At 38.6% G+C, this 24,327-nt stretch overlaps 1 protein-coding gene across 1 annotated transcript; it reads right to left on the bottom strand.

The window, feature by feature from the left end:
* Positions 1–732: 732 nt before the first annotated feature.
* Positions 733–23,670, bottom strand: rnf19b (ring finger protein 19B). Its single transcript, XM_017454608.3, has 10 exons — positions 23,414–23,670; positions 10,308–11,514; positions 7,610–7,809; positions 6,772–6,916; positions 6,464–6,626; positions 5,293–5,407; positions 4,624–4,764; positions 4,254–4,443; positions 4,006–4,140; positions 733–3,049 (listed from the first exon to the last, which is right to left on the bottom strand). Exons 2-10 carry the CDS (start codon positions 10,892–10,894, stop codon positions 2,650–2,652), a joined length of 2,076 nt encoding a protein of 691 aa, XP_017310097.1. The 5' UTR covers positions 10,895–11,514; positions 23,414–23,670; the 3' UTR covers positions 733–2,649.
* Between the last annotated feature and the right edge of the window lie 657 nt (positions 23,671–24,327).

The following is a 24,327-nucleotide window of genomic DNA, read 5'->3' as shown; positions in this document are numbered from 1 at the left end:
ATGGTAGACAAAACCTGATACAGTGCCCTATAGTGTGCCATCACAGTGAAGAATACATGGTGCAGTACTTTGCAGGGTTCCTCTACATGTAAGGAAATGTGATGAAGTGCACTAACGGCATCGTTCCAGTGGAGAAAATAAGATGAAGTGCCCTGTAGGTGCTCCTACTTGTGAGAAAACATGCCCTCTAGGCTGCCTCTAAGGCATAACAGGATTTATGCACTACAGGTGCTGTATTTTTCTCCCCACTGTGTGTAGGGAGTGACCTTTTTATTATTCCCCCACCACCTCCGCCCCTCAGACAGCCTGTCTGCCCCTGATCTACAGTTTGGGATTTTGTCATGATTTTATTATAATCAGTCATGCTAGTATTAAAAATCACTGTAACTGGTTTTGCATGAGCAGATTTTGAAATATTATTATTTGGTATTGGGTAGTTTTTGGCTTGCGTTTATCTGGAAACAATGGCTAACTGTTCACAAACACACAATATTATGCCGCATAATGTGGAATATGTGTTTATTATCTGTATCTGGGGACTTTCAGGGAATTTCAACTTTGGTTTCCTGGTTACTGAACTCAGCAAATTTCTCTAACACATCTAACATATGACGGCTCAGTTAGCCAGCTTGGTTTCATTTTAGGCTGGAACTAACTGTAATACTAGACTAAGAAATCAGCAAGAAATGTCTGCCATCTTTAGACAGTAAACAGAAAATACAAAACGAGCTGTTGCAACACATAAATGTTTATTCTCATAATCCTCTTGTCTTTGCCAAGTGCACTGTGTTGAGGCACGAACTGTGCAAGAAAGAAGTGTTCTTTTAATACTGTTTTTCATATCAATATTAATTAGGTTCAGCACATTGCCCCCAGTATAGCACAAATGCTGTGTTGACTGGATCACATTTCCAGGGCTGGTATTTAAAGAAAGACCACAATTAATTTTTTTATGAAATAACATTCATTAGTTTATGATTAAGTTTTTATAATTGAAGACACATAAGAAGCAAAAAAATGCAGCATATGAAAAAAAAAAAAAAAGGATAATATTCCATTACATTCCACAATAATATAACAATCAAATGGTTTGTCATTTTGGGGAGGTACAATTAAAAGAAAATGAATCAGATGGATGCAAAGTATACAAGTAAGACTAGCTTTCAGGGCAATGACAAATACTGGGATAAAGTGCAAGAAGCTGATGATTTGATTAAATTTATTATTTAGAAACGCTCAAGTCCAAACACACTGCAGGGAGTCCATGATAATACAAGGCTTTATTACAAAAAAAAAGTGCATCAGGTGGTCTTTCTGACTGTCGATGCTTTAAATCTTTGCTATTTAATACAAACTCGCAAATAACAGACACACACACACACGCACACATACTCGCACTCACACACACAAACTAGCAGACATGAGCACATAGTGTTGTCAGTGGGAAAGGGACAGAGCATGATGGAGAGAGTGATGGCTCTAAGGCAGACAGACAAGGATTAAGGTGGAACTGTATGCTTGTGAAGTGATTTGACTTCTTTACCACAGCACTGCTAAACTCTTACATCTGATTGGTCAGAAGGAGCTCGTTCTGATATGGTATCATATCATGGTAAGAACTTGTATTACAGGCGCTCCACATCAACAGATTTAAAAAAAATAACATAACTGCCGCTATGATGAAGCGTTCATACAGCAATTTTTGGGGGAAAAAAATCCCTAGTGTTAAAAGTTAGAGAGAGTTAAAGCTCTCTTTTTTTCACCTTAGGTTATCCAACAGAGGAAAGTCTTGCGAACAAACCTGTTTCAGAGACGTTCCATAAATGTAATTATAAATAGATAAAAAGTTTAATAAATAAATAAAAAATGTAATTGTTGGCATAATTGCTGTGGTATAAGAGGAATACAACACTTCAGGAGGTCCTTTTACAGGAAAATAATCAGCTTAGGGCTGGTAATAGAGGCGACGCCCCCACCATTGCTTATTAACCCATAATCGTGCTTTGTTCCATACATAACAGTGCCTCCCCTCCATCACTGAACTTCATTCTCTGTGCAGGTGAGACTCACGTGCAGGTCCATTTACGTCTTATCACTGTGCAAACTTGGTCAGTGCAACTACTACATACTGCACTTGTATCCTTGTATACAAGTGCGGGTCATGCATACATACATACACATGCATACAGCAAATTATACAATTTCCAGGTTTGTTATAAATTTAAAAAAAAGATATACACTCACTCCCAACATACATTTAAAAACATTACATTCCACATATAGACCGTTTTCCAGAGTTCCTCATAAATCTTACATGTGTGCTTGATACTATTTTCAGTATTACTTGTCTGGCATTATTTTTCTTTTGTCTCTCCTGACAGGAATTCTTGTCGCAATGGTTTATTTATTTATTTTATTTAATTTTTGCTTCAATAGCCAAGGCATTTTTTTGCACCAGTTGGTACATGAATGACTAACAGTCTGAATCGTAGAGGTAGAGCCCTGTCAGTAATTTAGGCAAGATGGACAGAGCAACAGGCAGACACAAGCCACCAAATTCCCCAGAGAGCATGTAAGCCGTCTTATTTATTATAATTTTTTTTAAAAAGCAAAATAATACAAACAAGTAGTCAAAGCTCTCTGGTCCTTTCAGACAGAAAGGATGACGTTATCGGGGCAGTGCAGGCCATCGGTGGAGTTCTGGGCTCGGCAGGTGGGTTGAGGAGGAGGGTTAGGAGAGTCGCAGTCCTCTGATGTGAGCTCGGCGATGTCATCTGACTGCGTATCGGAGGTCTCCAGGTCACTGCGGATGCTCTCGGGCTGAGCCAGCGTAACGTCACCGAGCCCCTCTCGGAGCGAGCCTCCTGACGACATCCCCAAAGACGAGCGGGATAAAACCCTCCCTCGGTGAGAGCTGCAATCCTGAGGCTCCTCTGCCGAGGCAGCGGCCATGGCACAAGCGCGGGGAGCCAGATCCTCCTCACTGGTTAAACACAGATGGCTGGGTTTGGTTTCAATGTCCACCTGAATCTCCAGATTTGTGCCTTCTCTGAAATACATCACAAATATATTAGAAACGACATACAAAAAAACAACAACAAACAAGCAAACAAAAAAAACAGCCTGACTTTGACAGATCTGTAGTCATTGTTGTCAAGAATAATTCATTTACATGATCAATTGACATCAGTTAAAAATATCATTAATACTTATTGAGTCTTATGTTCAGTGCAAAAGTTAGCAGCCTCCATAGTTTTTGGTTGACAAAAGGAGAAAATTGTGATGGAGAGATGTTAAAAAGGAGAGATGTTAAAAATGAAACGCGGGTATAACAACAACAAAAGACGATGTCAACTTAAAAAAATGATTTGATTTGTCATGACCCTCCTGGTCTCCAGACTTAATGAAACCAAATGAGATGGATTATTTACTCTCTCATTCTTCCACCCAGAATGTTTTTGGAGAGAAGCTAAAAGGAAACAGATTAAAGCGCACACTAATTGTTCGAACAAAGCACTAATTATACAAAAGGTTTAGTTTTAGGTATTTGTTTGAACGAACTTTCATGCTGGCCGTGTTTGGTAGCCTTTACATTGAATATCATGACCAGCTGTCAACCAGGGTATCTATAAGATTGGAGGCAATTATAAAGGCAAAAAAAAAAAAATCAAATAATAATAATAATAATAATAATAATAATAATAATAATAATAATAATATTAGAATAGAATATTTAATAATATAATATTTCCATTACTTTCAGAAAGAGAAATGCCAATAGATAAACTGATCATTATTTGTCCTAGGACTGTAAAAAACTGCAGAAATGTAAATATGATGTATACTGCAGAAAGAAAAGTATCATAATCAGAACAATTCCTGTATTGTCAAAGCCTGTTCGAAATATTTCGCTGGAATCATATATAAGTGGAATCTTATCAAGGTCTTGCCTTGACAGCACATTAAATCCAGACAGACTGATGAGTAACAGTGAATCACACACACCTATCAGGTATCGTGTATGAGGAGGTAATGGATCCTGCCATGCCTCGAGTGCTTGCGCAGTCACTGGCTGCTCCCAAGCTTCCTGTCTCTCTGTGTACACCTTCCTTTCCAATCTCAGCACCTTGAACCTCCAGCCTGAAACAACACCACAGTTCAATTACTGTAAATTGACCTGAAAGTTAGAAGGGCTACATCAGGTCCATGAATCAAACGCACAGATTTTGGTTATTATTAAGACTCAGTCACACCTGCTGTATTTTCCCGTCCGGGCTCCGAGAGCCCCTCCGGCTAGTGTGTTGAAGTGGGGTGTGTCGACGAGACCCCCGGGGGCCACAGACAGGCCTTCACTAGGTGAGGTGGTGCTAAGGCCACTGGCTGCTCCTTCTAGGCTGCTCTCACCAAGGCTGGGAGATTTCAGTGCTCGCCATGCGTCAGCAACTACATGAGCAAAGATGTGTTAAACATTAAAACACACGACACAACTAAAAGGTTTATTCGTAAATAACATAAGCAAGATATAATAATAATAATAATAATAATCATAATAATAATAATAATAATAATAATAATAATAATAATAATAATAATAATATGTCGTGTTGCAACAAATTCTGTTACCTGTAATGGGTCCATCGTCTTCATCAAAGTCAATCCTGACACCTCGTCCCTTCCCTCTGCTAACCCCACAGCCCCCACCGCGACACAGTGAGATTGGCACCACACCATACACGTATGCCAACATGATCGGTACGCCAATACCTAAGAGCGTGACAAGTGACTCATCAATAAACAGGTCTTTACTAATAACTGCAGAAATACTTCTTAGGAACAAGCTTTGAAAAAAAAACAGACAGTTCTTTTTTTTTTTAAAGAACTATAAGCAGTTATTACACAACAGTTAGTTCTGGTCCGCTAATCTGATTGGAAGAGTGGTGTAACAAGAGTGTTGATATTTATTATAACCGCACTGGGATGTTTCACTGTGTATCACTCTGCTAGTCTGTGTTCACTACATTAAATTCCACTTCCTAGTTTGAAACATTTACTACAGTAGTGTTAATGATATCGTTAGTGGACATGGCAACAACTACTTTTTTTCATGAATATAACTTTGGACTTAAAATAGGAAAACCTGTGAAGATGAAGATGAAAAGGAAGAAGGGACGCCAATTTCACCGAATCCCAATCACAGCTGGGCCAATATTCAGTTTAACCGCACTCTTGCTTGTGCACTATTGCTGAATTGACTTTACTTTTCCATTCCATTACTTTTCTCTGAAAACTTACCAACACTGACAGCTGCAATAACTGGGGCTGTGATGATTGACAAGGCTACACCACCAGTAATGGCCAGGTTTCTCCTGTGCTGAGAGTTCTTCTTCCCCTCATAATGCGCATATATCTGTGCCAGGAAAAGTAAAAATAGCATGACAATGCGTTGCTGACACGGTGCTTTCAAATGCACACAGTGACACAGTGCTTAAACATGAACATGTAATTTCCTTTACATAGCACCGGATTTAATTGAAAATGAACTGTACTCCAGGAAGCTGAGTTGTTATAATAAGAAATGTGCATTTTAATTAAAGCTCCCGGTGAATTCCTGTTTATTCGGGTCTGCGTTTACGCTGGTGTGGATGTGGTGCATTTCGTAGTCTAAGTATGTGTGGGAAAATTCAGGGGAAGTGAGACTTCTTGATTTTTGGTGTATTGTGCTGGTCATTTTGGTGGAAAAGTTCAGGGACTTTTTTTTTCTCTCTTCCGAGACGCAACAATGAAGATTGCGGTAAATGCCGTAAAGCGTAAAAGCATGTTTCAGTAAAGCCATACACTTACATTACAAAAAATGATAGCCTAGCAAATACAAATATATTGATAATAGGCAAATTCAATTAATATTTTTAATTAGACTTAAATAAATACAAGCTTATCAATCTTATTTCTAGAGATCGTTACTCATTTCAAGCTTGGACCATATTCTATTGGAATATAACTGTGCTCATTTCAAGCGTTTATTTCAAGAATAAGAAGCAGAATTATCTGTCTTTGGAATAAGAGCGTTTTAAGCATGAAATTATTAAATAATATGTGTAAAAATAGACTTATCGGTCTTATATTTGTTTATATAATAATCTCGTGTTGAGAAATATTACACAAACCTTTCATTACTCATTCCATATACCTTCACTTGTTCTTATTATCATGCAGGGAAACAGCGACTTGATTTTAGTAATGTTGGCTAATGTCCTAATAGATAGCATTGCAAGGAAAACAGTGTGAGATAATACTGTGAACAAACAAGGAAGTGCTCAGCCATATCCCTGACAAGAACTCATTTATTATTCAAAAGCAGTTCCTCATAAACACCCTACTATACATGTTTAAATTCCAAGAATTGCACAATGAAGGGAGTCGGTCATGGAACGATCATTGATAGCGCAGCAGATCAGTGTCTCACCTTCCGTCCTACGTAAACCGGGATGCCGATGACCATGGCAGGCACGGCAATGCCAGCGATCAGCGTGATGCCGACAGGCGCACCGATAAGAGTGCCAAGCTGCCACAGGATCTTTTTCTTTCTACTCCATGGCTTTTTCCCCCAGAAAGTACAACCTGAAGGACTGAAAAAGAAAGAAAGAAAAAAAAAAACCCAGCATGGGTTGAGACTGAATGTAGGCAGAGAGGCAAAATACAACACACTTTAAGGACATTCTAGGAGTTTATCAGCAACTACTGAAGACTGATCTGAGATGAGAGCTGAGATACCTGAGGTAGTGCAGGTCAGAGATTTCCTTCATACACAGCCAGCAGAACTCGCAGCCACACACAGCGCAGGTCATGTGATTACAGCTTCCGTCATTCATCTTGATGATGTAGGCGCCGCATCGGGGACAGGGCTTGATGTCATCAGCTGTGGGGATTAATGGAGTTGGGTTTAATATAAGCAGAGACACACAGAGGCTCCTGTAGCAAAGTATGCTGAGGAAGCTGTATCCAAATGTCACCTAGTGTAAGAGTTTTCGAGCGATTAACAGGGGTAACACTTTGCTGTAAACTCACAGAATTACTGAAAAAGCGTAAATTTGGGTCAGAGGCTGAAAATATATTTCATAAGCTAAAAACTAGAGATGTACTAGTAAAGACTGAGTATATTAGTTTATCAGCCCTAAATATAGTACAGTCGAGGAATTTCAGATTACTAATTGCCAATTGGAAGATCTGTATTTTCAGGAAACTGTTTCAAGAAACAATAGCTATGAATGTAATTAATCAGGATGTGTAAACTGCTGCATTTCTCACATTACATCAGTAGTCCACTGTAATGCAGGGTTTAAGAAAACTGCTTGCAATCATATCCATTAGTGTATCAATAACTGGCGATATGCATTGCTATAGAAATGACACATTTTTAAAGCTCAGGACATGAGCTTTAAAAATTCTTCTGTATATACAGTCATTACAACATGACGTGAACACACTGTTAAACACTGTTAGTGATTATTTGATATGATTTATCTCAAGTTACACTGCGTATTGTTCTGAAGAAATGCATCAGCAGTATAAAAGCTGAGGCTGAAAGATGAAGTGGTTGAGATGGACTCACTGGGCCCTTGATCGGCTGCGTAACTAGGTGAGTGGTTGCTGTGTGTTCTCAGGGAGAGTGCCCTTTGCTGCCGGGCCGAGTCACATGTCTGGTTCGGATGCCAGGCCTGCTTGCAGTGGTAGCAGAACTCGGCGCCGCAGCCTTCCCTGCGGCATACAAGCCTGGGGCAGCTGGCACAGCCTGATGCGATGACGGCAAATCTGGCAGAAGAGACGAGAGCAGGTCAGGGAAGCTTTCTGATAGGTTACAATACACTAGCATTACCTAGAGCACAGTTATGGTTATATACTACACGCAGGGAGAAAGTGTATATAAAATTAAATAAATAAATAAATACATTTTTAAAGAGCTTGCATGGGTGCAGTTTACAATGACATACAGTATGTCAGCTTGACTTAAATTGAGTGTACTTCTGAAGAATGTTAAAGAGAAAGAAAGAAAAGAAGGAGGGAAAAAATAAGGAAGAAGAGTGATTGAAGTCGAGACGTTGGAGCCTACAGTGTACACCTGTGCTGTGTGTGTCTGTGTGGGGTTGATTGAGTAGCTGTAAAACAAACTACTGTAAAACATATTCTGTCAATGTATTTCAATGGGAGAATTTGACACTTTCTGTATGCGTTTCAGTTGTATCTATCCCCGCTGAAAACACACAGTTTAATGTTGCTAAACTTTGTTAAATTCTTATGGATGCATGTTATTCTGTTTTGGGCTGAATAACAACAACAAAAAAAGTACTGTAATAACTAAATAATAAGCAAGACGTTAAGGAGTTAATCCAAAACGCCACACTGGTGTACCTAATTTCATCTTGTAATATCAACAAACTTGAAAAACAGCTCTCTTGCCCGGCAAGTTGTTACATGTTGCTAAAAACACAAGATTACGCCAGTAAGGACAGTCCCCCCCCCGTACAAATTTTCCACGGAAAGCCTACATATAGACAAACTAGTCTGATCAAGTTCAACAAACACCAATAACAATTTAGAAAAAGGATTATACTTTCAAAACCCAACATGTTTTTACTGGCTCAAGCAGGGAAGCAGTGGAAGTAAATACGTGACTTTATACATCATAGAAATACGCATTATAGAACACATCCACGGTCCAGTGAGGAGGTAATGACCGCTTTAATTAAATCCCATCCCTATCCTGTTACCCCTAGCAACGCTGGCTCCGAACTGCATCCCAGTCGCCATGGCAACTGACAGTAAAATGGAAAGAGAAGCTTCAGATTGGGAAAGAATGTTTCGAGATGAAAATCATACACAGGCTACAGTTTGACTCGGAGAAACCATGAAAGCAGCATGGAAACTAACCAGTACATCTGCTACTGAAATGCATCTCTCTTTCCCTCGAAAAAAAACTAAACAGAAACGTCCCTTTCTGAAAACTCCCGTCTGTAGGCTGGAAAAGGAGTGGTGCTGACTTAAAAGACAGACACAGGCAGGTCCCTGATATGTAGGTCATCAACCCACTACTGAGACTGACAAATCTCTTAAATGCCACAATGTCATGCACAGTAAACATATACTCTCCAAATGACACATCTTCTGATGGCTTCCCACACAGAACTTGGCATCTTATGCTCTCTCTTTCTCTCTCCCTCTCTCTCTCTCTCTGACCTTTAGTGCACCTCCTACACTTTACTGAAAAGCCCCAAAAGCAGGGATACTCACCGTGTTCAACATTTACAGACCAAAAAAAAAAAAAAAAAAAAAAAAAAAAGTTTCCTATGCACAATATACAGATTCAAGCTGAAAATCCTGAACTGCTAACAGTGAATGAAAGCTGGCAGGAACTAATTGGATCTTATCATTTGATCTGGTTATGGTTACTAACATGATGTCATTCTTACGTTTGACAATTTGAAAGCTATTCATGTTATCCTTTAAATTCCCAGGACTTGTCAGTAAAATCCTGACTTATATTCCTCACTTCTATAACTACTTATTATTATTATTATTATTATTATTATTATTATTATTATTATTATTATTATTTTCTGTCTATACTATTTTAACTTTTTCAGTGTTTGAAAAAAACCCCCCAAAATAACTTGTAGATGTTTGTAGAATCAAAAAGTAATGTTACTAAATGCTCAATTTCCTCACTCTCTCATATTTATACTCCCAATTACCATTAGGAAAAGAGGACTCATTAGATATTCTCAAATGAACGTTAAAACTGCAAATGTGAAACAACATTACTAAGTAATGAACAGCACGTGAGGATTATATTTTTCCCTCTAAACACACACTGTTTTTAAAATGAAATGTGCTTCATTTGACTGAATTAACATTAAATGTGGTTTACATCATTTTGATGTAACAAGGTGTTAAATACGGCTTATATGACTGATGTGTGTAACGAAGGCATTGCCGTCAGAATTGTAAGCATCTATAATATTTATATATTTTGGCAAAAAATTAGTTCACACTATTAAAATGCCTCTGAATACATGTGAGAAGTGTATGTGACTCTGATTTAACCTTATTGACAGTCGAAACACTTCAAATCACAGAACGGTCAAATATAACATTATAATTTCACAGTAAGGACCTAGTGCGCTTTTACAACTGTATCACTGCTGAGTAAAAAAGATAAATTGGGACAGTGAGATTAAGTCACTTGTTAAGTAGTGAGTAGAACATGAGGTTTACGCGTCCTAGAAAGTGCTCGGTTTGACTTTCACTCTTACCCGCAGTCTGGAGCCGGACACCAGCGGCAGTCGGGGTCTGAGGCGAGGCATCGCCTTAGCAGAAACTCCTCATACTTTTCCAGCAGGGCAGCATCGTCCAGGATGAGTGCCACCTGCCTGGGCACCAACCTCTCGGCACACTCGGGGCAGCTGAGCTGCACACGGCTCTCGGTAATCTCAATGCGCAGGTACTGGCGCAGGCAGCAAAGGCAAGAGCGATGACTGCAGCCCTGAAGCTCTGCCAGCTGATCCCGTGGCTGGCGCACCAGACATAGTGGGCACTCGAGGAGCTCTTGTCCTCCCAGAGAGGCCTGGCTGGAGGATAAAGGCTCGGCCGGGTGGGCAGTAAGAGGGTCTGGGGAGGCAGCGGTAGGAGTGGGAGGCTGAAAGAGCTGCTGTTGCTGCTGGTTGTGCTGCTGCGCTAAAGGTGTTCCCGAATTAGCTTTGCTCTTCCTGGAACCACGTTTGCTGTGAAACAGGTTGGCGAAGGAGATCCTGCCTTGCTTCTTGCCTGGACCACGACATTTAGGATTGGGAATGCCACTGACAGACGAATGGGGTGATTCGGAGTCTTTTTCTGATCCCATTGCCCAGGAAAGATCTGATTTCCTTTAGATTCTGTCCTGATAAGGTACAACTGACTATGAACCAAAATCTTCGAATAGGGACTCTTGTGTCAGGTATTTAAGATGCCAAAAAAAAAAAAAAAAAAGCAGTATTGTCCCAAATCAGATTTTCAGATATCCAGTTACTGATACTAGTACTAGTGAAAGATTCCCGTCACACAGTCACACCTTTGTTCTGCACTTATCACGAAACAACAGAAATGGAGATTAATCTTACTGAACAAGGTTGACGCAACGGAAAGAGAAACTAAAAACAAAAAAATCCCCTTGGCATCCTACGGGTTTGTTCTTGTAACACTCAAGCAGGCTGATTAGCAAACAATCAAGTAAACATGCATCATTTCCAATACTACAAGCTCTAAAATCTACTCGTTTTTAGTCAAATTGGGGGGTTTCAGTATAAAAACAAACAAACAAAAAAAAACTTCACTGTCAGCTTCTAAAACAACATGAAATATAATATACAATAGAAAATATGTCCTCCGTCTCAGAGCGTCCTCAGCTCAATATCCTCTGATGTTTTGGTTGAATCACACGGCTGTGCTGAGCTGCTCGTCTCCTGTCCTTCTCAATCGGCCTGTCTGTAAGGAAGAGAAATGACACAGGAAGTTAGCATGAAGAGCCGTGTGCCTGTGAAAAGGAGCATGCTCTGTACCCCCCTCCTTCACGCACGCACACACACGCACCTCGTCTCAGACTGGCTGTTTCGATTTCACTGTTAACTCTTCCCTCTCAGTAGGAGCAAAATTACCACATGAGATCTGAGTCATGTAATCAGAAATACACAAGCAAACAGTAACCTGGAAAGCAAACATATCTTCAGCCACTGAAAAAAAACCCCAGTCTATGCTCAACTGTAACAAGCCTCTATTCATTTAACACTGTACATGTATTTATCTATATGCTTGTTATTATTATTATTATTAATATTATATGTTCATGTGCATTATTTTATGGTGTGGGTGTGCCAGGTTATAAGTATTAATAAGGAATAAAACACAACAGGCTGTGTTGTTACAGGAAAACAATTAACGAAGATCCCAGCACATCCTGAAATGTTTTTAACACCACAGCGATTTGCCAATGGTGACAATTCTTCAGTTCTTTGTTCATTTATCTCTCTGTTCTTTCTTATCTCACTCTCACTGACACCTTCTGGCTTTCGCTTAAATGCACAAGCACACTCTCTTCAGCTCTGTCTCTCCACTTCACACTGCGCTACTAGTGCGGTTACCATGGTGATCCTCACTACCAGCACCACAAACACGGACCATCGCAGTGACTATGGCACTTATGAATGCACATGCGCGCACACACACACAAGCGCGTGCATATTATATTATATTTTTTATATATATATATATATATATATATATATATATATATATATATATATATATATATATATATATATATATATATATATATATATATATATATATATATATATATATGACTACTACATTATATACGACTACTACATTATATACTGCATATACAGAATGGCAATATTACAGGATGGCTTCAGATTATTTTTGTGTAAGATACAGTACCTAAACCCACCAGTTGTGTACACACACACACATTCAAGGCACATTTAATGTCCCGATTTCCTCTGTTAACCCCTGGCCATCTGCCCCTGTGGTGCAGCTTTGTTTTACGGGAACAGAAGTAAAAGCGATAGGAGAGGGAGCAATGCCATACTCAGAGCAACAGCTCGAATCTAAACTCTTATCTTTCACCACGATCAAAGCTAACCTGTAATGACGTGTGCTGTGCACTACAGCTCATATCAAGACAGTTTCTTTATCTCATTTTAGAGTCCATGAGATTTGCATACATATTTGCATCTGTTTTTTTCTTCTTCCAAAGAAATCTGAAACATTTCTTTCCCAAAGTTTCAGGACTCATAAACAGACTAGGCTAAAAGAGAACGTGCTACTGATTCCTGTTTTGTGATCTTGATGGAAATTAAGAGTTACGACTGGAGTCAGTGCAACCCATTTCTATGTTAATGCCAACAGGAATTATTGTGACCTGAAATCTTGGCCCACGCTCACAGTCATATGCAATGACCTGCACAACATGTGCCCTAGACCCTAATAATAATCCTATTGTTTAAAATAGCACTCACAAATAACCCTGACCCAGGTTATTTACACAACCACACACACAGACCATACCTCATGGTGTTTTCCTTAGTCAGAAAGGCCTGTGCAAAAACAAAAGAATCGCCCATATACTCTTTTAAAAAAAAGACAAAAAAACAACCCCACTGGTGGTCCCCCAGTGACTGTGACCCTACTCCACTTCGGAGGAAGCAGCAGACTCTGCTAATGAACTTGATTACAAATAATAACCATCTGTACTCTCTTTGATGAGGTTTGGTGCATGTGGAGTGTGTGGGTGGACAAGCAAGAGTTCGCTAGAACAACGTGTCACCTTTCAACACACGAGAACAAGCTTTTGTAAGGTGTTAATGTTTATTAAACCACAGAGCAGCAACGATAGCTTCAGTCTACAATAACTTTTTTTTTTTTTTTACTGATCCACCTCTGTTTCCAAAATGTTAATCAGGTCTTAGGAGTATAAGTCACTGGCTGGTGATTCGATACCCAAAGACATCAATGTACATGTAGACAACACGCAAATCAAACGCCTACATTCAAACCCTTGTTCGTCATTACAAACACAGTCAGTCATTAATAATACTTTCTGAGCTCCCGGCTGAATCAGACACTCCTTGTGCTTGAACTGGAATTTTGAAGGAAGTGAACCCAAATCTAATCACATGTAATGAAGTGGAAGATTTGGAAAATTTGGATCTACTGAATCTATACAGTGTATTCTGGCTTACTCTTACTGCTGCTGCCTGAGAACCAAATGCTGACCCAACACATCAAACCTGGAACTCGAAAACCACTGTATCAGATTTAATCACGATACTGAAAAAAAACTAACATGAACTGACATGATATTTAAGACACTGTGGACTCTGTATAACAAAAACAGAATGTTTAAATAGGACTGGACAGAAAAGTATGCCTTTATTGTGTTCATGTTCAAAACAAGTCTCTCATTTGGTCAGAGTCAAAAATGGTAACATGAAGCACAGTGCAAAACAAACATAAAAACATAACCATTTCAAATTGAGGTCTTATTTGTAGCCGTTAATTAATCATTAATGGTTGCACATTAAAAAGTAACTGTTGTCAACAATCAGTAATCTTAATTACTCATACAGACTTATATTTAAAAGGACTGGAGCTAGTTGCTAGGGGCTTGCGGCTTTATTATTTCTCCCATCATAATTAAAGTGGTGAAAAACATGGCTATTTTGACAAACTGGGATATAATTCGATCTACATAGTCATCTACTTATGGTTGTGATGTTTCTTTTTTCTATGTACAGTTGATTTCGAATGGAAAACAGAAGCAAACATAGCTCTGTTTTTACTATTTATGAACAACTACATAAGTTCCATTAATTATTTATTAGAATAATTAATTGTGGTTATATCAAAGCTATAACACAAGGCAAAAATCGACAGAACGCTCGAATAAATAAAAGACAAACAACAAAAAAGAAGAACATTTTGCCGTGACCCTGTCTGTCTCCAAACTAGATCAGAAGGCGGCAGTATGACATATGGCAGCATTAATAAGATATACGTCACAGACAATGGACAAAGGTTTGCCAAGCAATCTGGCAGTTATAACAGATACGGTAGGATGAAGTGGGGTGTCGAATATTACATACAAAAGCTGCTCAGAAAATACAAGAGGTTTAAGGCAGACACGTAATAAGAGAATATTTATATAACATTCAAAAAGGGAGAAACTGGCACTATACAGTGGCAACCTTCATAGCTCCTCTGGCACAAGCAGTTCGAATAACCCAACAATTCCTTATCAGTCTGACAGCAGCTAATTTTAGCAACACACTGGTTATGAAGTTCTGAAGAAACTGAATACACTAAAATAAAGCAGCTCAAACCAATCAGATTTCAAAAACACCACTGCACTGATAAGCAAGAGGAAGCTAATGAATGCAAAGCAATGTTCAGAACATGCTACACACCAAAATATATATATATATATATTTATATTATATATATATATTTATATTATATATATATATTTATATTATATATATATATTTATATTATATATATATATATATATATATATATATATATATATATATATATATATATATATATATATATATATATATATATATATATATATATATATATATATATATATATATATATATATATATAAGCAAGGGTTTCATTAGTTGCAGCAGGTGTGCTTGAGCTGGAACACATGAAATACCTGAACTGGCTAGGGGTAGAAAATGCATGAAATACCTGGACGGGGCAGAAAAAGGAAGCTATCAACGGCTGAAACCACATTTCTGAGAGAGCAAGATGTGAAAAACCCTCAAGTGACTACAAAACACCTGCAGCAAGACTTGGTGGTAACAGACACGGACGTTTCAGTGAGCACAGTAAGGCGTGTACTAAACGCAGAAGGTTTCCATGTCAGAACTCCAAGACGTACACCACTACTGACCCAAAAGCACAAGAAAGGTCGTCTCAAAATCATATAAATAAGCCACAGAAGTTTGGGGATTATGTTCTGTGGAGCGATGAAGAAAAAAAAAAAACTGGAACTTTTCAGCACGATGGATGAGCGGTATGTCTGGAGGAAGAATAATGAAGAAAGCTCACTCTGTCCACAGTCAAGCATGGTGGTGGCTCGGTGATGCTCTGGGGCTGCTTTGCACTGGAAACCTGCAGCGTGTGGAAAGCAAGATGGATTCGTTGATGTATCAGGAAACCTGACTTGAACCCCACAGAAGATCTGTGGTGGGATTTGAAGAAGGCGGTTGCAGCACGCAAACCCAAGAATATTACTGAACTGGAGGCCATTGCTTATGAGGAATGGGTTAAGATTCCTCAGGAACGCTGCCAGAAGCTATGCATCTTGTTTGCAGCAGGTCATAACAGCAAAATCGTGCTCTACTAAATACTAAAGATGCTTGTCATGAAGGGGTTGAATAATTTGGAAACTGGAGAAGTGATTTTAAGTTGCATTTTCAGTTGAATTCGGGGAAAAAACTTGAATCATTCATTGTGCTGAACTATTTCAGTTGCTTTTGTTTGATTTGTTCTTTGCAAACAGCTGAAAGTCTGGTCTGTAAATTGACAATAAACCTGATTTGCAATGGGGGTCGAATAATTTTGATTGTAACTGTATCTATGTTGTGTCAAGGTTTTGAATACGCATTAGTTGCAGAGGAAATGATTCTAACGATGGTAGTAATTTACCCTCCGTAAAAATGTAAAAACAAAGCATGGGGTTTGTCAAATTCATTCTTTTTTCCCTTTCCCACCACCACTCCCTTATCTGAAGGACAATAAAGACTTTCTTGAAAACATTAAAAGTTACATTTTTTAATTACTATTTTTAAAAAATTATTGTTATTATTTGTAGTAGTAGCAATATTAGCATTGTTATTATTAGTATTAAAGTTGTAAGAGAGAGAGAGAGAGAGAGAGAGAGAGAGAGAGAGAGAGAGAAACTAAAAGGGAGATAAAAACAGAACAGATTTACATTTAAAATATTCACAATATTAAGTTATCATATGAAAGTACAGATGATATTTATATGTTTCAAATGATGAGACTGACTCTTTTTTACTTTCTTGGCATAATAGTTTCTCCTGAATACGATGCCCTCAGTGATCAATCCCAACATCACAGATGCTCTATCGACAATGCAAATCTCCATATACTTAAGCCTATGCCCTCTATCCTCACAATCCTCCATCACTCTTTTGGAAGATAAGCACGAGCAAAGCTTCTCATTCATTAGGTCTCAGCATTTCCAGCCTGTGCAGACACTGAAAGAGCATCTCAGCACTTTAGCCTCATCAGCTCGGACCCTGCCGCAGTGCCACGCTATCCATCAGAGGCTCACTAACAGGGGCTCGTCTCAGGCCCTCTCCATCTCTTTCAGCCATCCCCACACACACACACACACACACGATCAGCTTTGCGTGAGGTGTGCCTCTGAATCAGCTTGTTACATAATACTTGGAGTCACATTTGCAGCTAAGCAGGTACGTGTGAACAGGGTCATACACACGTTCGGGCCTGCTCTCCGAGCCTCCTTCATGATTATAAGAACAGGAAAAGACTTGTTACGACTGGATTACTGCTTCACTTATATAAACACATTATCTGTAAAAGCATTTTACTAATTGACGGTATGCTGAAGAAAATGCAATTTGAGCTTAATGTACACATGCACTAGCTGTGTGCCATTTAGTCTAGAGGATGATGGTGTAACACACTGCAGATTAGCTACACAAAAGCGGGCTTATCCAGAAACTGGAAGAATCAGCAACAGACGGCCTAATGAACTAATTCGATCAATTTTGTGTGCTTAGTCAAGGGAGGCTAAATAACTGTGTGTGCGCGCTGTTGATAATTTTCACGTTTTTACAAAACCACCAAACCGACTAACAGTACAGTTCAAGAAACATAATATTCTTTAAGCATCACGAGACCACCACCGAGTCATAGTGTCAAATATCACTTTAACACTATGCTAAATACCCTCATGGATACGCTCAAATAAAGGTGGCCTTAATTATAAATAAATCCTAATCAGCTGCCATCAAAAAAGAGCAAAGTACAAACTGTACTCTCAGTCACATAAATGGAGGGGTGTTCTACACAGCATTAAAGGTGCATTAGTCATTTTTTTTTCTTACTAGGACAAATAATCTGGAAAAGATGTAGAACATGATTTTAAAATTCTTGTTTAAGCAATGGAATCAGCACATGTACATTATGGTCTGATGAAACTGAGCCCATAATAAACTAAATTGTCTGTGCTTACATGGCCTTGCTGTCAGTCTTTTTATAGACACTCCCCAACACCCCTTCACCCTGCCCCCAACTCAGCCTGTCCAAAAAGGAAAACATGGCAGAATCAGGTAAGAGCCCAGCACAGCCAGATATTTTACTGTAAGCAGAAATAAAGAGAAACAGTCTGCACTTGATCAGTCCCTGCAGGCTTGTGAGATTTTGTGATCGCAGAAATTAACTCTGAAATAATCAGAGGAGCTTGCAAATTTTCTAAATTACTGAGGATTTTCTGCAGATTTGGGCCAAGACATGTCCTGTGATGTCATCATAACGCACATTCAGCCAAAGCCGTCTTCGATTCACATGCGTCGAACAGGAGTACAGCTAAAAGTCTCATTTACCAACAAACACCACTGTGCCAATTCAAATATTGGAAAAAGATGCCGCAAAATTGAGCAGTTTTGGCAGCAATAATCACAACAAAATTTATTCTGCAAAAATCCTGTACGAACTGCCTGAAAAAAAATTAAAAGGAAATGTAGTTCAAGTAGAACAAACAATGTTAGTGGTTTTCCAAGATGGAGAAATTTAATTTATACATTTATCATCTATAGCTAATTAACAACGTTAACAATGTCCGTAATAAACAGCCTCTCATCATTTGAAAGTGATGCCATAATCAAACTCGAAATGAACTGAAAAAAAAAACAAAACCCAAAAAACATTCCTACATTGTTGTAGTTCAACTACTCAAACGCTAGATCTCCAATCTTGACTAATGCACCTTTAAGATGCAACATGACTAAAGCTGCTGTGTTCTTAATCCTCTGATTCAATCTGCTGAAAGGGCTGAACATAGAGCAGCTGAACTTAATTATCAGCACCCAAGAGGTCCTCACTGCTTCTGAAACAGGGTAACAACGTAGGTGCAGTCTTTAAGTAAAAAACACTATTGCATGTCTAAAACATTTTTAAACAAATTTAATAAACTATAATAACGAATATATTTAATGAGATAATCTCCCCAGGATAATGTCGACTTGTACCCAAGAACTGCTGCTGTAATCGTAAACACTGTCCTGTGTCCACCCCATTCCTATTAACAATATGCTCATACTGAACATCCTTTTAGCACATCTGCTGCTGTTTAACTTGAGAGTATACAGGTGTAAAAGACTAATGGTTTACAATGATTTATGATCCCGCTATCCGGCGAGTTCTCTTTTCAGTCTGCTTCTTCTCAGCATTTCTTCCTCATGTTATCTCAGGGAGTTTTTCCTTGCCGCTGTCGCCTCTGGCTTGCTCATTAAAGATCTAAATCTACATCCGGATTTCTATAAATGTGACATTTTTTGTATTGTTAAATACACAGTAAAACTGAATTTAAATGAATGGATGATTTTGGGGTACAAAGATATATATTTTTTAATGCACAGCAGGATAATAACATGAGTATAGATTTTAAGTAGAAAATAAAATGACAAGACCTACAAGCAAAATACCAAGAATCAAAATAATAATAATAATAATAATAATAATAATAATAATAATAATAATAATAATAATAATAACAACAACAACAACATTTTGCCCATACAAGTATAAAGAAACAAATTTCATACGAAAAAACACTCTGCCTCATTATTAGGCTTTCCATTTTCTAAAATGAGTTTTTAACCTTTGGTTTGTTTTTGCTTGCTTTAAAGTTTTGCTTTCGAGCACACACCCAAATATCTAATGATCAACTGGTATTCATATGATTAGCCAATATGATTAACTTTTAATTTAAGTGGAGCTACTTTTTTTATTTGCATCCAGCTGTGTAGCAGTTCAAATAAGCTAACACGTAGTCAGCTAACTCCTAAGTTACAGAAATACATCAATAATATACCTCAAAAACATTTTATTGAGTGTTCTGGGATTATTAAATTAGTCAAAGGGTGTTTCAGAATCAGGGAAGTCACAAAAATGATCTCCACTAGTTTGTGCTTTGATCCAGGAGATGGCTGTGACATAAAAACGGCATTTTAGCCATAGCCTACTAGTCCCAGGTACACTCTCAGAAAGGATGTGTTCATATCCTACACACGTTTTTTGTGTTATTACTATTTCAACACATGTGTTCAATTATCCAATAAATGACTTTTAAAAAAAAAAAAAAAGAAAAAAAAAGAAAGAAAAAATATTTCACACGAGTGACCAACACAACTTGTTAAAATAATTGTCCAATCACATTGCGGACTGCACTGCCGATTTGATCCTCAAACTCTGAACTCACCTCGAAGTGAAAGCTTGTTGTTTTGAGCTTTTGATTGTAACAGCGTAGTCGGAGTCCTGAGGTGAGGAAACGAAATGACCACAGATATATTAGCGTCCATCACTATTTACTGTTAATGCTGCTGAAAATGCCTGGCTGAGATTGTGATATTTAGACTCTAGAAAATGTATTCATTATAAAACAGCAACTCAGTGAGTGATGATTAACTTTACCAATCACAATGGCTTCAAAAGTGAACATAATGTACTGCTTCCTCAGTGTTGGCTGTGAAACATGGACTGAGTTTATTCGATAATTCTCTGGGTCTGTATCATATCTGATTCTCTGAGTTAGGGTTAGCTAGCTGGATGCTATCACCAATCACAGTAGGGATGAGTGATGCTAACCTAGACGCTCCTCTGAGTTGATAACATTACTTTAGCATACAGCTCGTGGTAATGTTAGATATTCTCATTACCTTTTTGAAAGTTAACAATAGCGTAGCATTACAGCTGTTCACTATGATGTAATACAGAGAGTGGGTTAACCTAAACTACATTTTGCAAGTGTTTTGGACAAGGCAAGCTGTAGTAATTAGCATTAGGAGGATGGGTTAGAGCCGTGTTTCTTCATGTATTCCGTGAATGTTAATGCTGGTTAACAGGTGCAGACGGTCAGTGACTAAAGGAACTTAGCTAGCTCGGTAATGTCGAGGCCAAAATTTCTTCACAAGGTTAACATGACAGAAAGGGAGGATTGGGGGTTACAGTAGGTTGTAATGCTTTCCACCATCTCTGTAATGGTTAAATTAATTAGGTTGTGCAAATAAATTGCTGGTGAGGTGCTAAAGGCAGAAAAATAAATATTTACAAGTTAGCTAGATTCTCCTGGTGAATCTACAGTGCCGTTTTGTTCATTAGGAGAGTGGAGGTCACATTTCCAAAATTACACAATTTGGGATTTTCTAACAATTTCTCAGTTGAAGCCCAAAGGCATTTGTCCATATCTTGTAGCTAACAACTAACCAATGGAAGTGAGTGGGACTCTTTTCTTCCCAGATGGCCGGGAGATTTGTAAGTATGCATCAACTCCAATTCTTACATCTGTCAAATGTTTAAGTGATTTTTAATGAATGTCACCTGAATTTCATGGAATTGTTTGGTTTTTTTTGTGAGCATTTTAGTAGAATTTTAGCAGACAAACAAATTGCATATTAGGATAATTGTAGGGAAAAATGTATTAAAAACACATCTCTGTGCTATTTTTAACACATCTGTATTCCAGGTACATAACATATTGTTCAAGCCACTTGCTTTCAAATATAAACAAACTTTAAGGAGGATAAGGCGGAAAAGTAAATCGAAATTTTCTGAACAACAAGTTTACCAAAAAAAAAAGCAGGTGCAGATGAACTCTGAATACCAAGGTAAGATAAGGTAAGATATGATAGTAACTGCCCCGGTGTTGTCACCTGACAGGAAACATGGCGTAACTGTGGCAAGGGTCAAGCAATGCTTCTGGATACTGAATGCATTTGTTGCCAGGAGTTTTCTGAAAGGTTGACAACAGACTAAAGGTAGCTCAGTGCCACAGTGTAGTACTGATCATGAGGACTTTTGTGGCTTTATCAACCTTGCACACTGACAACAGGGCTCCCCCCACCCCCACCACCCCCACCACCCCCACCACCCCATTTTCCATTAACACAAAATATATTTTGGAAAAAAAAAAAAAAAAGAATATGGTATTTAACCAATAAAAGTCCTCTGTTGTAAAATTGTAGAAACAATTGTAGAAACTATATAAAAAAAAATTGCCTATATTAGGGATGACTTTTGTCACATTATGGATCTGCAGCTGAGTATTACTGAAACACAAAAACCAAAGAAGAAACATTCTTTTAGTTTATTTTAAGTAATCACCTTATCCCGTTTAGGGTCATTGTGGATCCGGAGTCTATCCCAGGAACACCGGATGTGAGGTGGGAATACACCCGGGATGGAACATCAGTATAACAGGGCACCATGCATGCGCACACACAGAGTTTTACAGTATACACTCTTTCTCTTTGTGTCTGCATGGGTTTCCTCAGAGTTCTCTGGTTTCCTCACACCTTTCAAAATATGCCAATAGTCATGATGGCAGTGGGCAGTGGTAAGTCATTACAGCGTTGGAATAATGATCCGAAGGTTGTGAGTTCAAATCCCTTAAGCAAGGAACCCAACTGCTCGGTTGTATAAAATGAGATCAACGTGAGTTGTTCTGGATAAGTCACAAGGTGAATGTTTGTGTGCGTTGTGCCCTGCACTGACCTTACATCCCAGACAGGGTGTGTTTGTGCCTTGCAACCACTGTTAGTCCTAGGATTGTTAAAGGATAAAGCTGTTACTGAAGATGAATTAATGAATGAACACAACAGTAACGACATGTAATTACAAAGATGGAAAATAACCAGCTGTTAAAAAACTGTTCTACCAGTTTGACCAGTTTAATCTGTGTTTGGGCAACTGGTAGCTGTTCAGGCTAAGATGGCTTTTCCAGGAGGAAGTTAAATGACAGAATAAACTCCATAAACTGTAGAGATGCCATGTAAACATGAACAAAAGTGAGTTCAAACCCCAGCACAAGCCTCGAGCAAAGCCCTTAACCCCCAACTGCTCAGGTGTATAAATGAAATAAACGTAAGTCGCTCTGGATAATGGCGTCACAAATATGCCACAAATGTAAATGTATAGAAAAGGATGCAAGTATACAGGAAGTGCTCAGCACCATGCAGGTCATTATACACTGGAAAAACTGACTTTCCTCTGAATTCAATCTGAAACTGGACAGAAGCCAAGCCTGTGTTACATTTTCACTGGAAATGGAGGCACTGTCCAAGCACACAGGCGGAAAAAGGTTTCAGGCTACAGGCCTAGGATTAGATCAGGAATAAAACCGGACTGGTAATGAAATATGAACAGGAAGGAAAGCTTTCAAATAATACAGCTTTTGTGTGTGTGTGTGTGTGTGTGTGTGTGTGTGTGTGTGTGAAGTCTGTGGGAGATAAACCCAAGCCCACCTACACATTACACCTGACAACGTCATGTCTCGAAAATATAACCAATATATAAAGTCTGTTCTTGTGGATGATATCAGATGATAAACCTGTTGTTGGAATAAACCCAAGATGACGGAGTTAAAAAAAAATCCTGTCCGCGTCAATTTGATCATCGCACTGGTTCACACAGGAGATTAACCCATCCTCTGTGTTGATAAACATATACATATACATGTACATGTACCATCATTCATAAACGCAAGCATCAGCATGCGCATTAACACAAAGGCACGTACCTTAAACCGGATCAGTGTCGGGGTAAATGAGAACAGGGCGTTAGACTGGGAGCTTCCGTGTACTCTGTTTATTCAACTAACTCCTCTGAGGAAGGCTTTTCTTCAACACTAACATGAACACTACACACACAGTCCCTCGGTCTGCTGGATGAGCTGTTTGCTCTTGTACGCTGTATTCTCTACACACAGCGACGCCGATCAAACCCGCAGCTCGTTTCTCTTCTTCATTTACGTCATTGAGGAAAGCCCCTGCTCAGGAACAGCGAGCTCCTGGAAACCCCGCCCCGTGACGTCACACATCGTCCTTTACGATTGGTCAGCGCGCGGATACAGGAAGCGGTTTGAACACTCAGGCCGAAACAGAAATCTAACGGGCGTTTCCACTTTTACGAAATCAACATTATTTCCAGCTGAAATTCTAGAAGCGCGACAAGTGAAAGAACTTACTGATTTATCCCCCCCCCAACCAACGGGGAAAAACATAAATATGGAGCAAAAGTCTGTTTCTGATGATAATAATAACGACGATGAGATGACTTGAATAAGGAATAATACACTGGAACACTCGCTTTAGGAAAACAATCAACAACGGGGTCATGTGACCCGTCGACATCCCTAAGTGTTTTATTCCACCTACACCACAATGGTTTGCCTTTGAATAGATACAAGCCTTTTGCTTGTATCTCTCTCATTTGTAAGTCGCTTTGGATAAAAGCGTCTGCCAAGTGAATAAATGTAATGAATAGGATTCTTTTTTTTACATTTATTAAAATATGCCGTACTTCCATATGTTTATAATTAAGAAACATAACACAATGAGGTTTTTAAAAAAAAATTTGTACTCTTAACTCATGGAGAGAGAAAAAACCACACCACACAAATAGAAACCACATAACTGATATCAGTTTGGTGAT

Source organism: Ictalurus punctatus, chromosome 24 (assembly GCF_001660625.3).
Source record: "Ictalurus punctatus breed USDA103 chromosome 24, Coco_2.0, whole genome shotgun sequence".
In the NCBI taxonomy this organism is placed as follows: Eukaryota; Metazoa; Chordata; class Actinopteri; order Siluriformes; family Ictaluridae; genus Ictalurus; species Ictalurus punctatus.
This window is presented reverse-complemented; position numbering and strand designations above follow the sequence as displayed.

Coding starts and splice junctions, on each gene's coding strand:
- rnf19b (XM_017454608.3), bottom strand. CDS start 10,894: ATGGGATCAGAAAAAGACTCCGAATCACCCCATTCGTCTGTCAGTGGC. Junction 5,408..6,463: donor CGGTTTACGTAGGACGGAAG/GTGAGACACTGA, acceptor TTCCTGGCACAG/ATATATGCGCATTATGAGGG. Junction 4,765..5,292: donor TATTGCAGCTGTCAGTGTTG/GTAAGTTTTCAG, acceptor TCACGCTCTTAG/GTATTGGCGTACCGATCATG.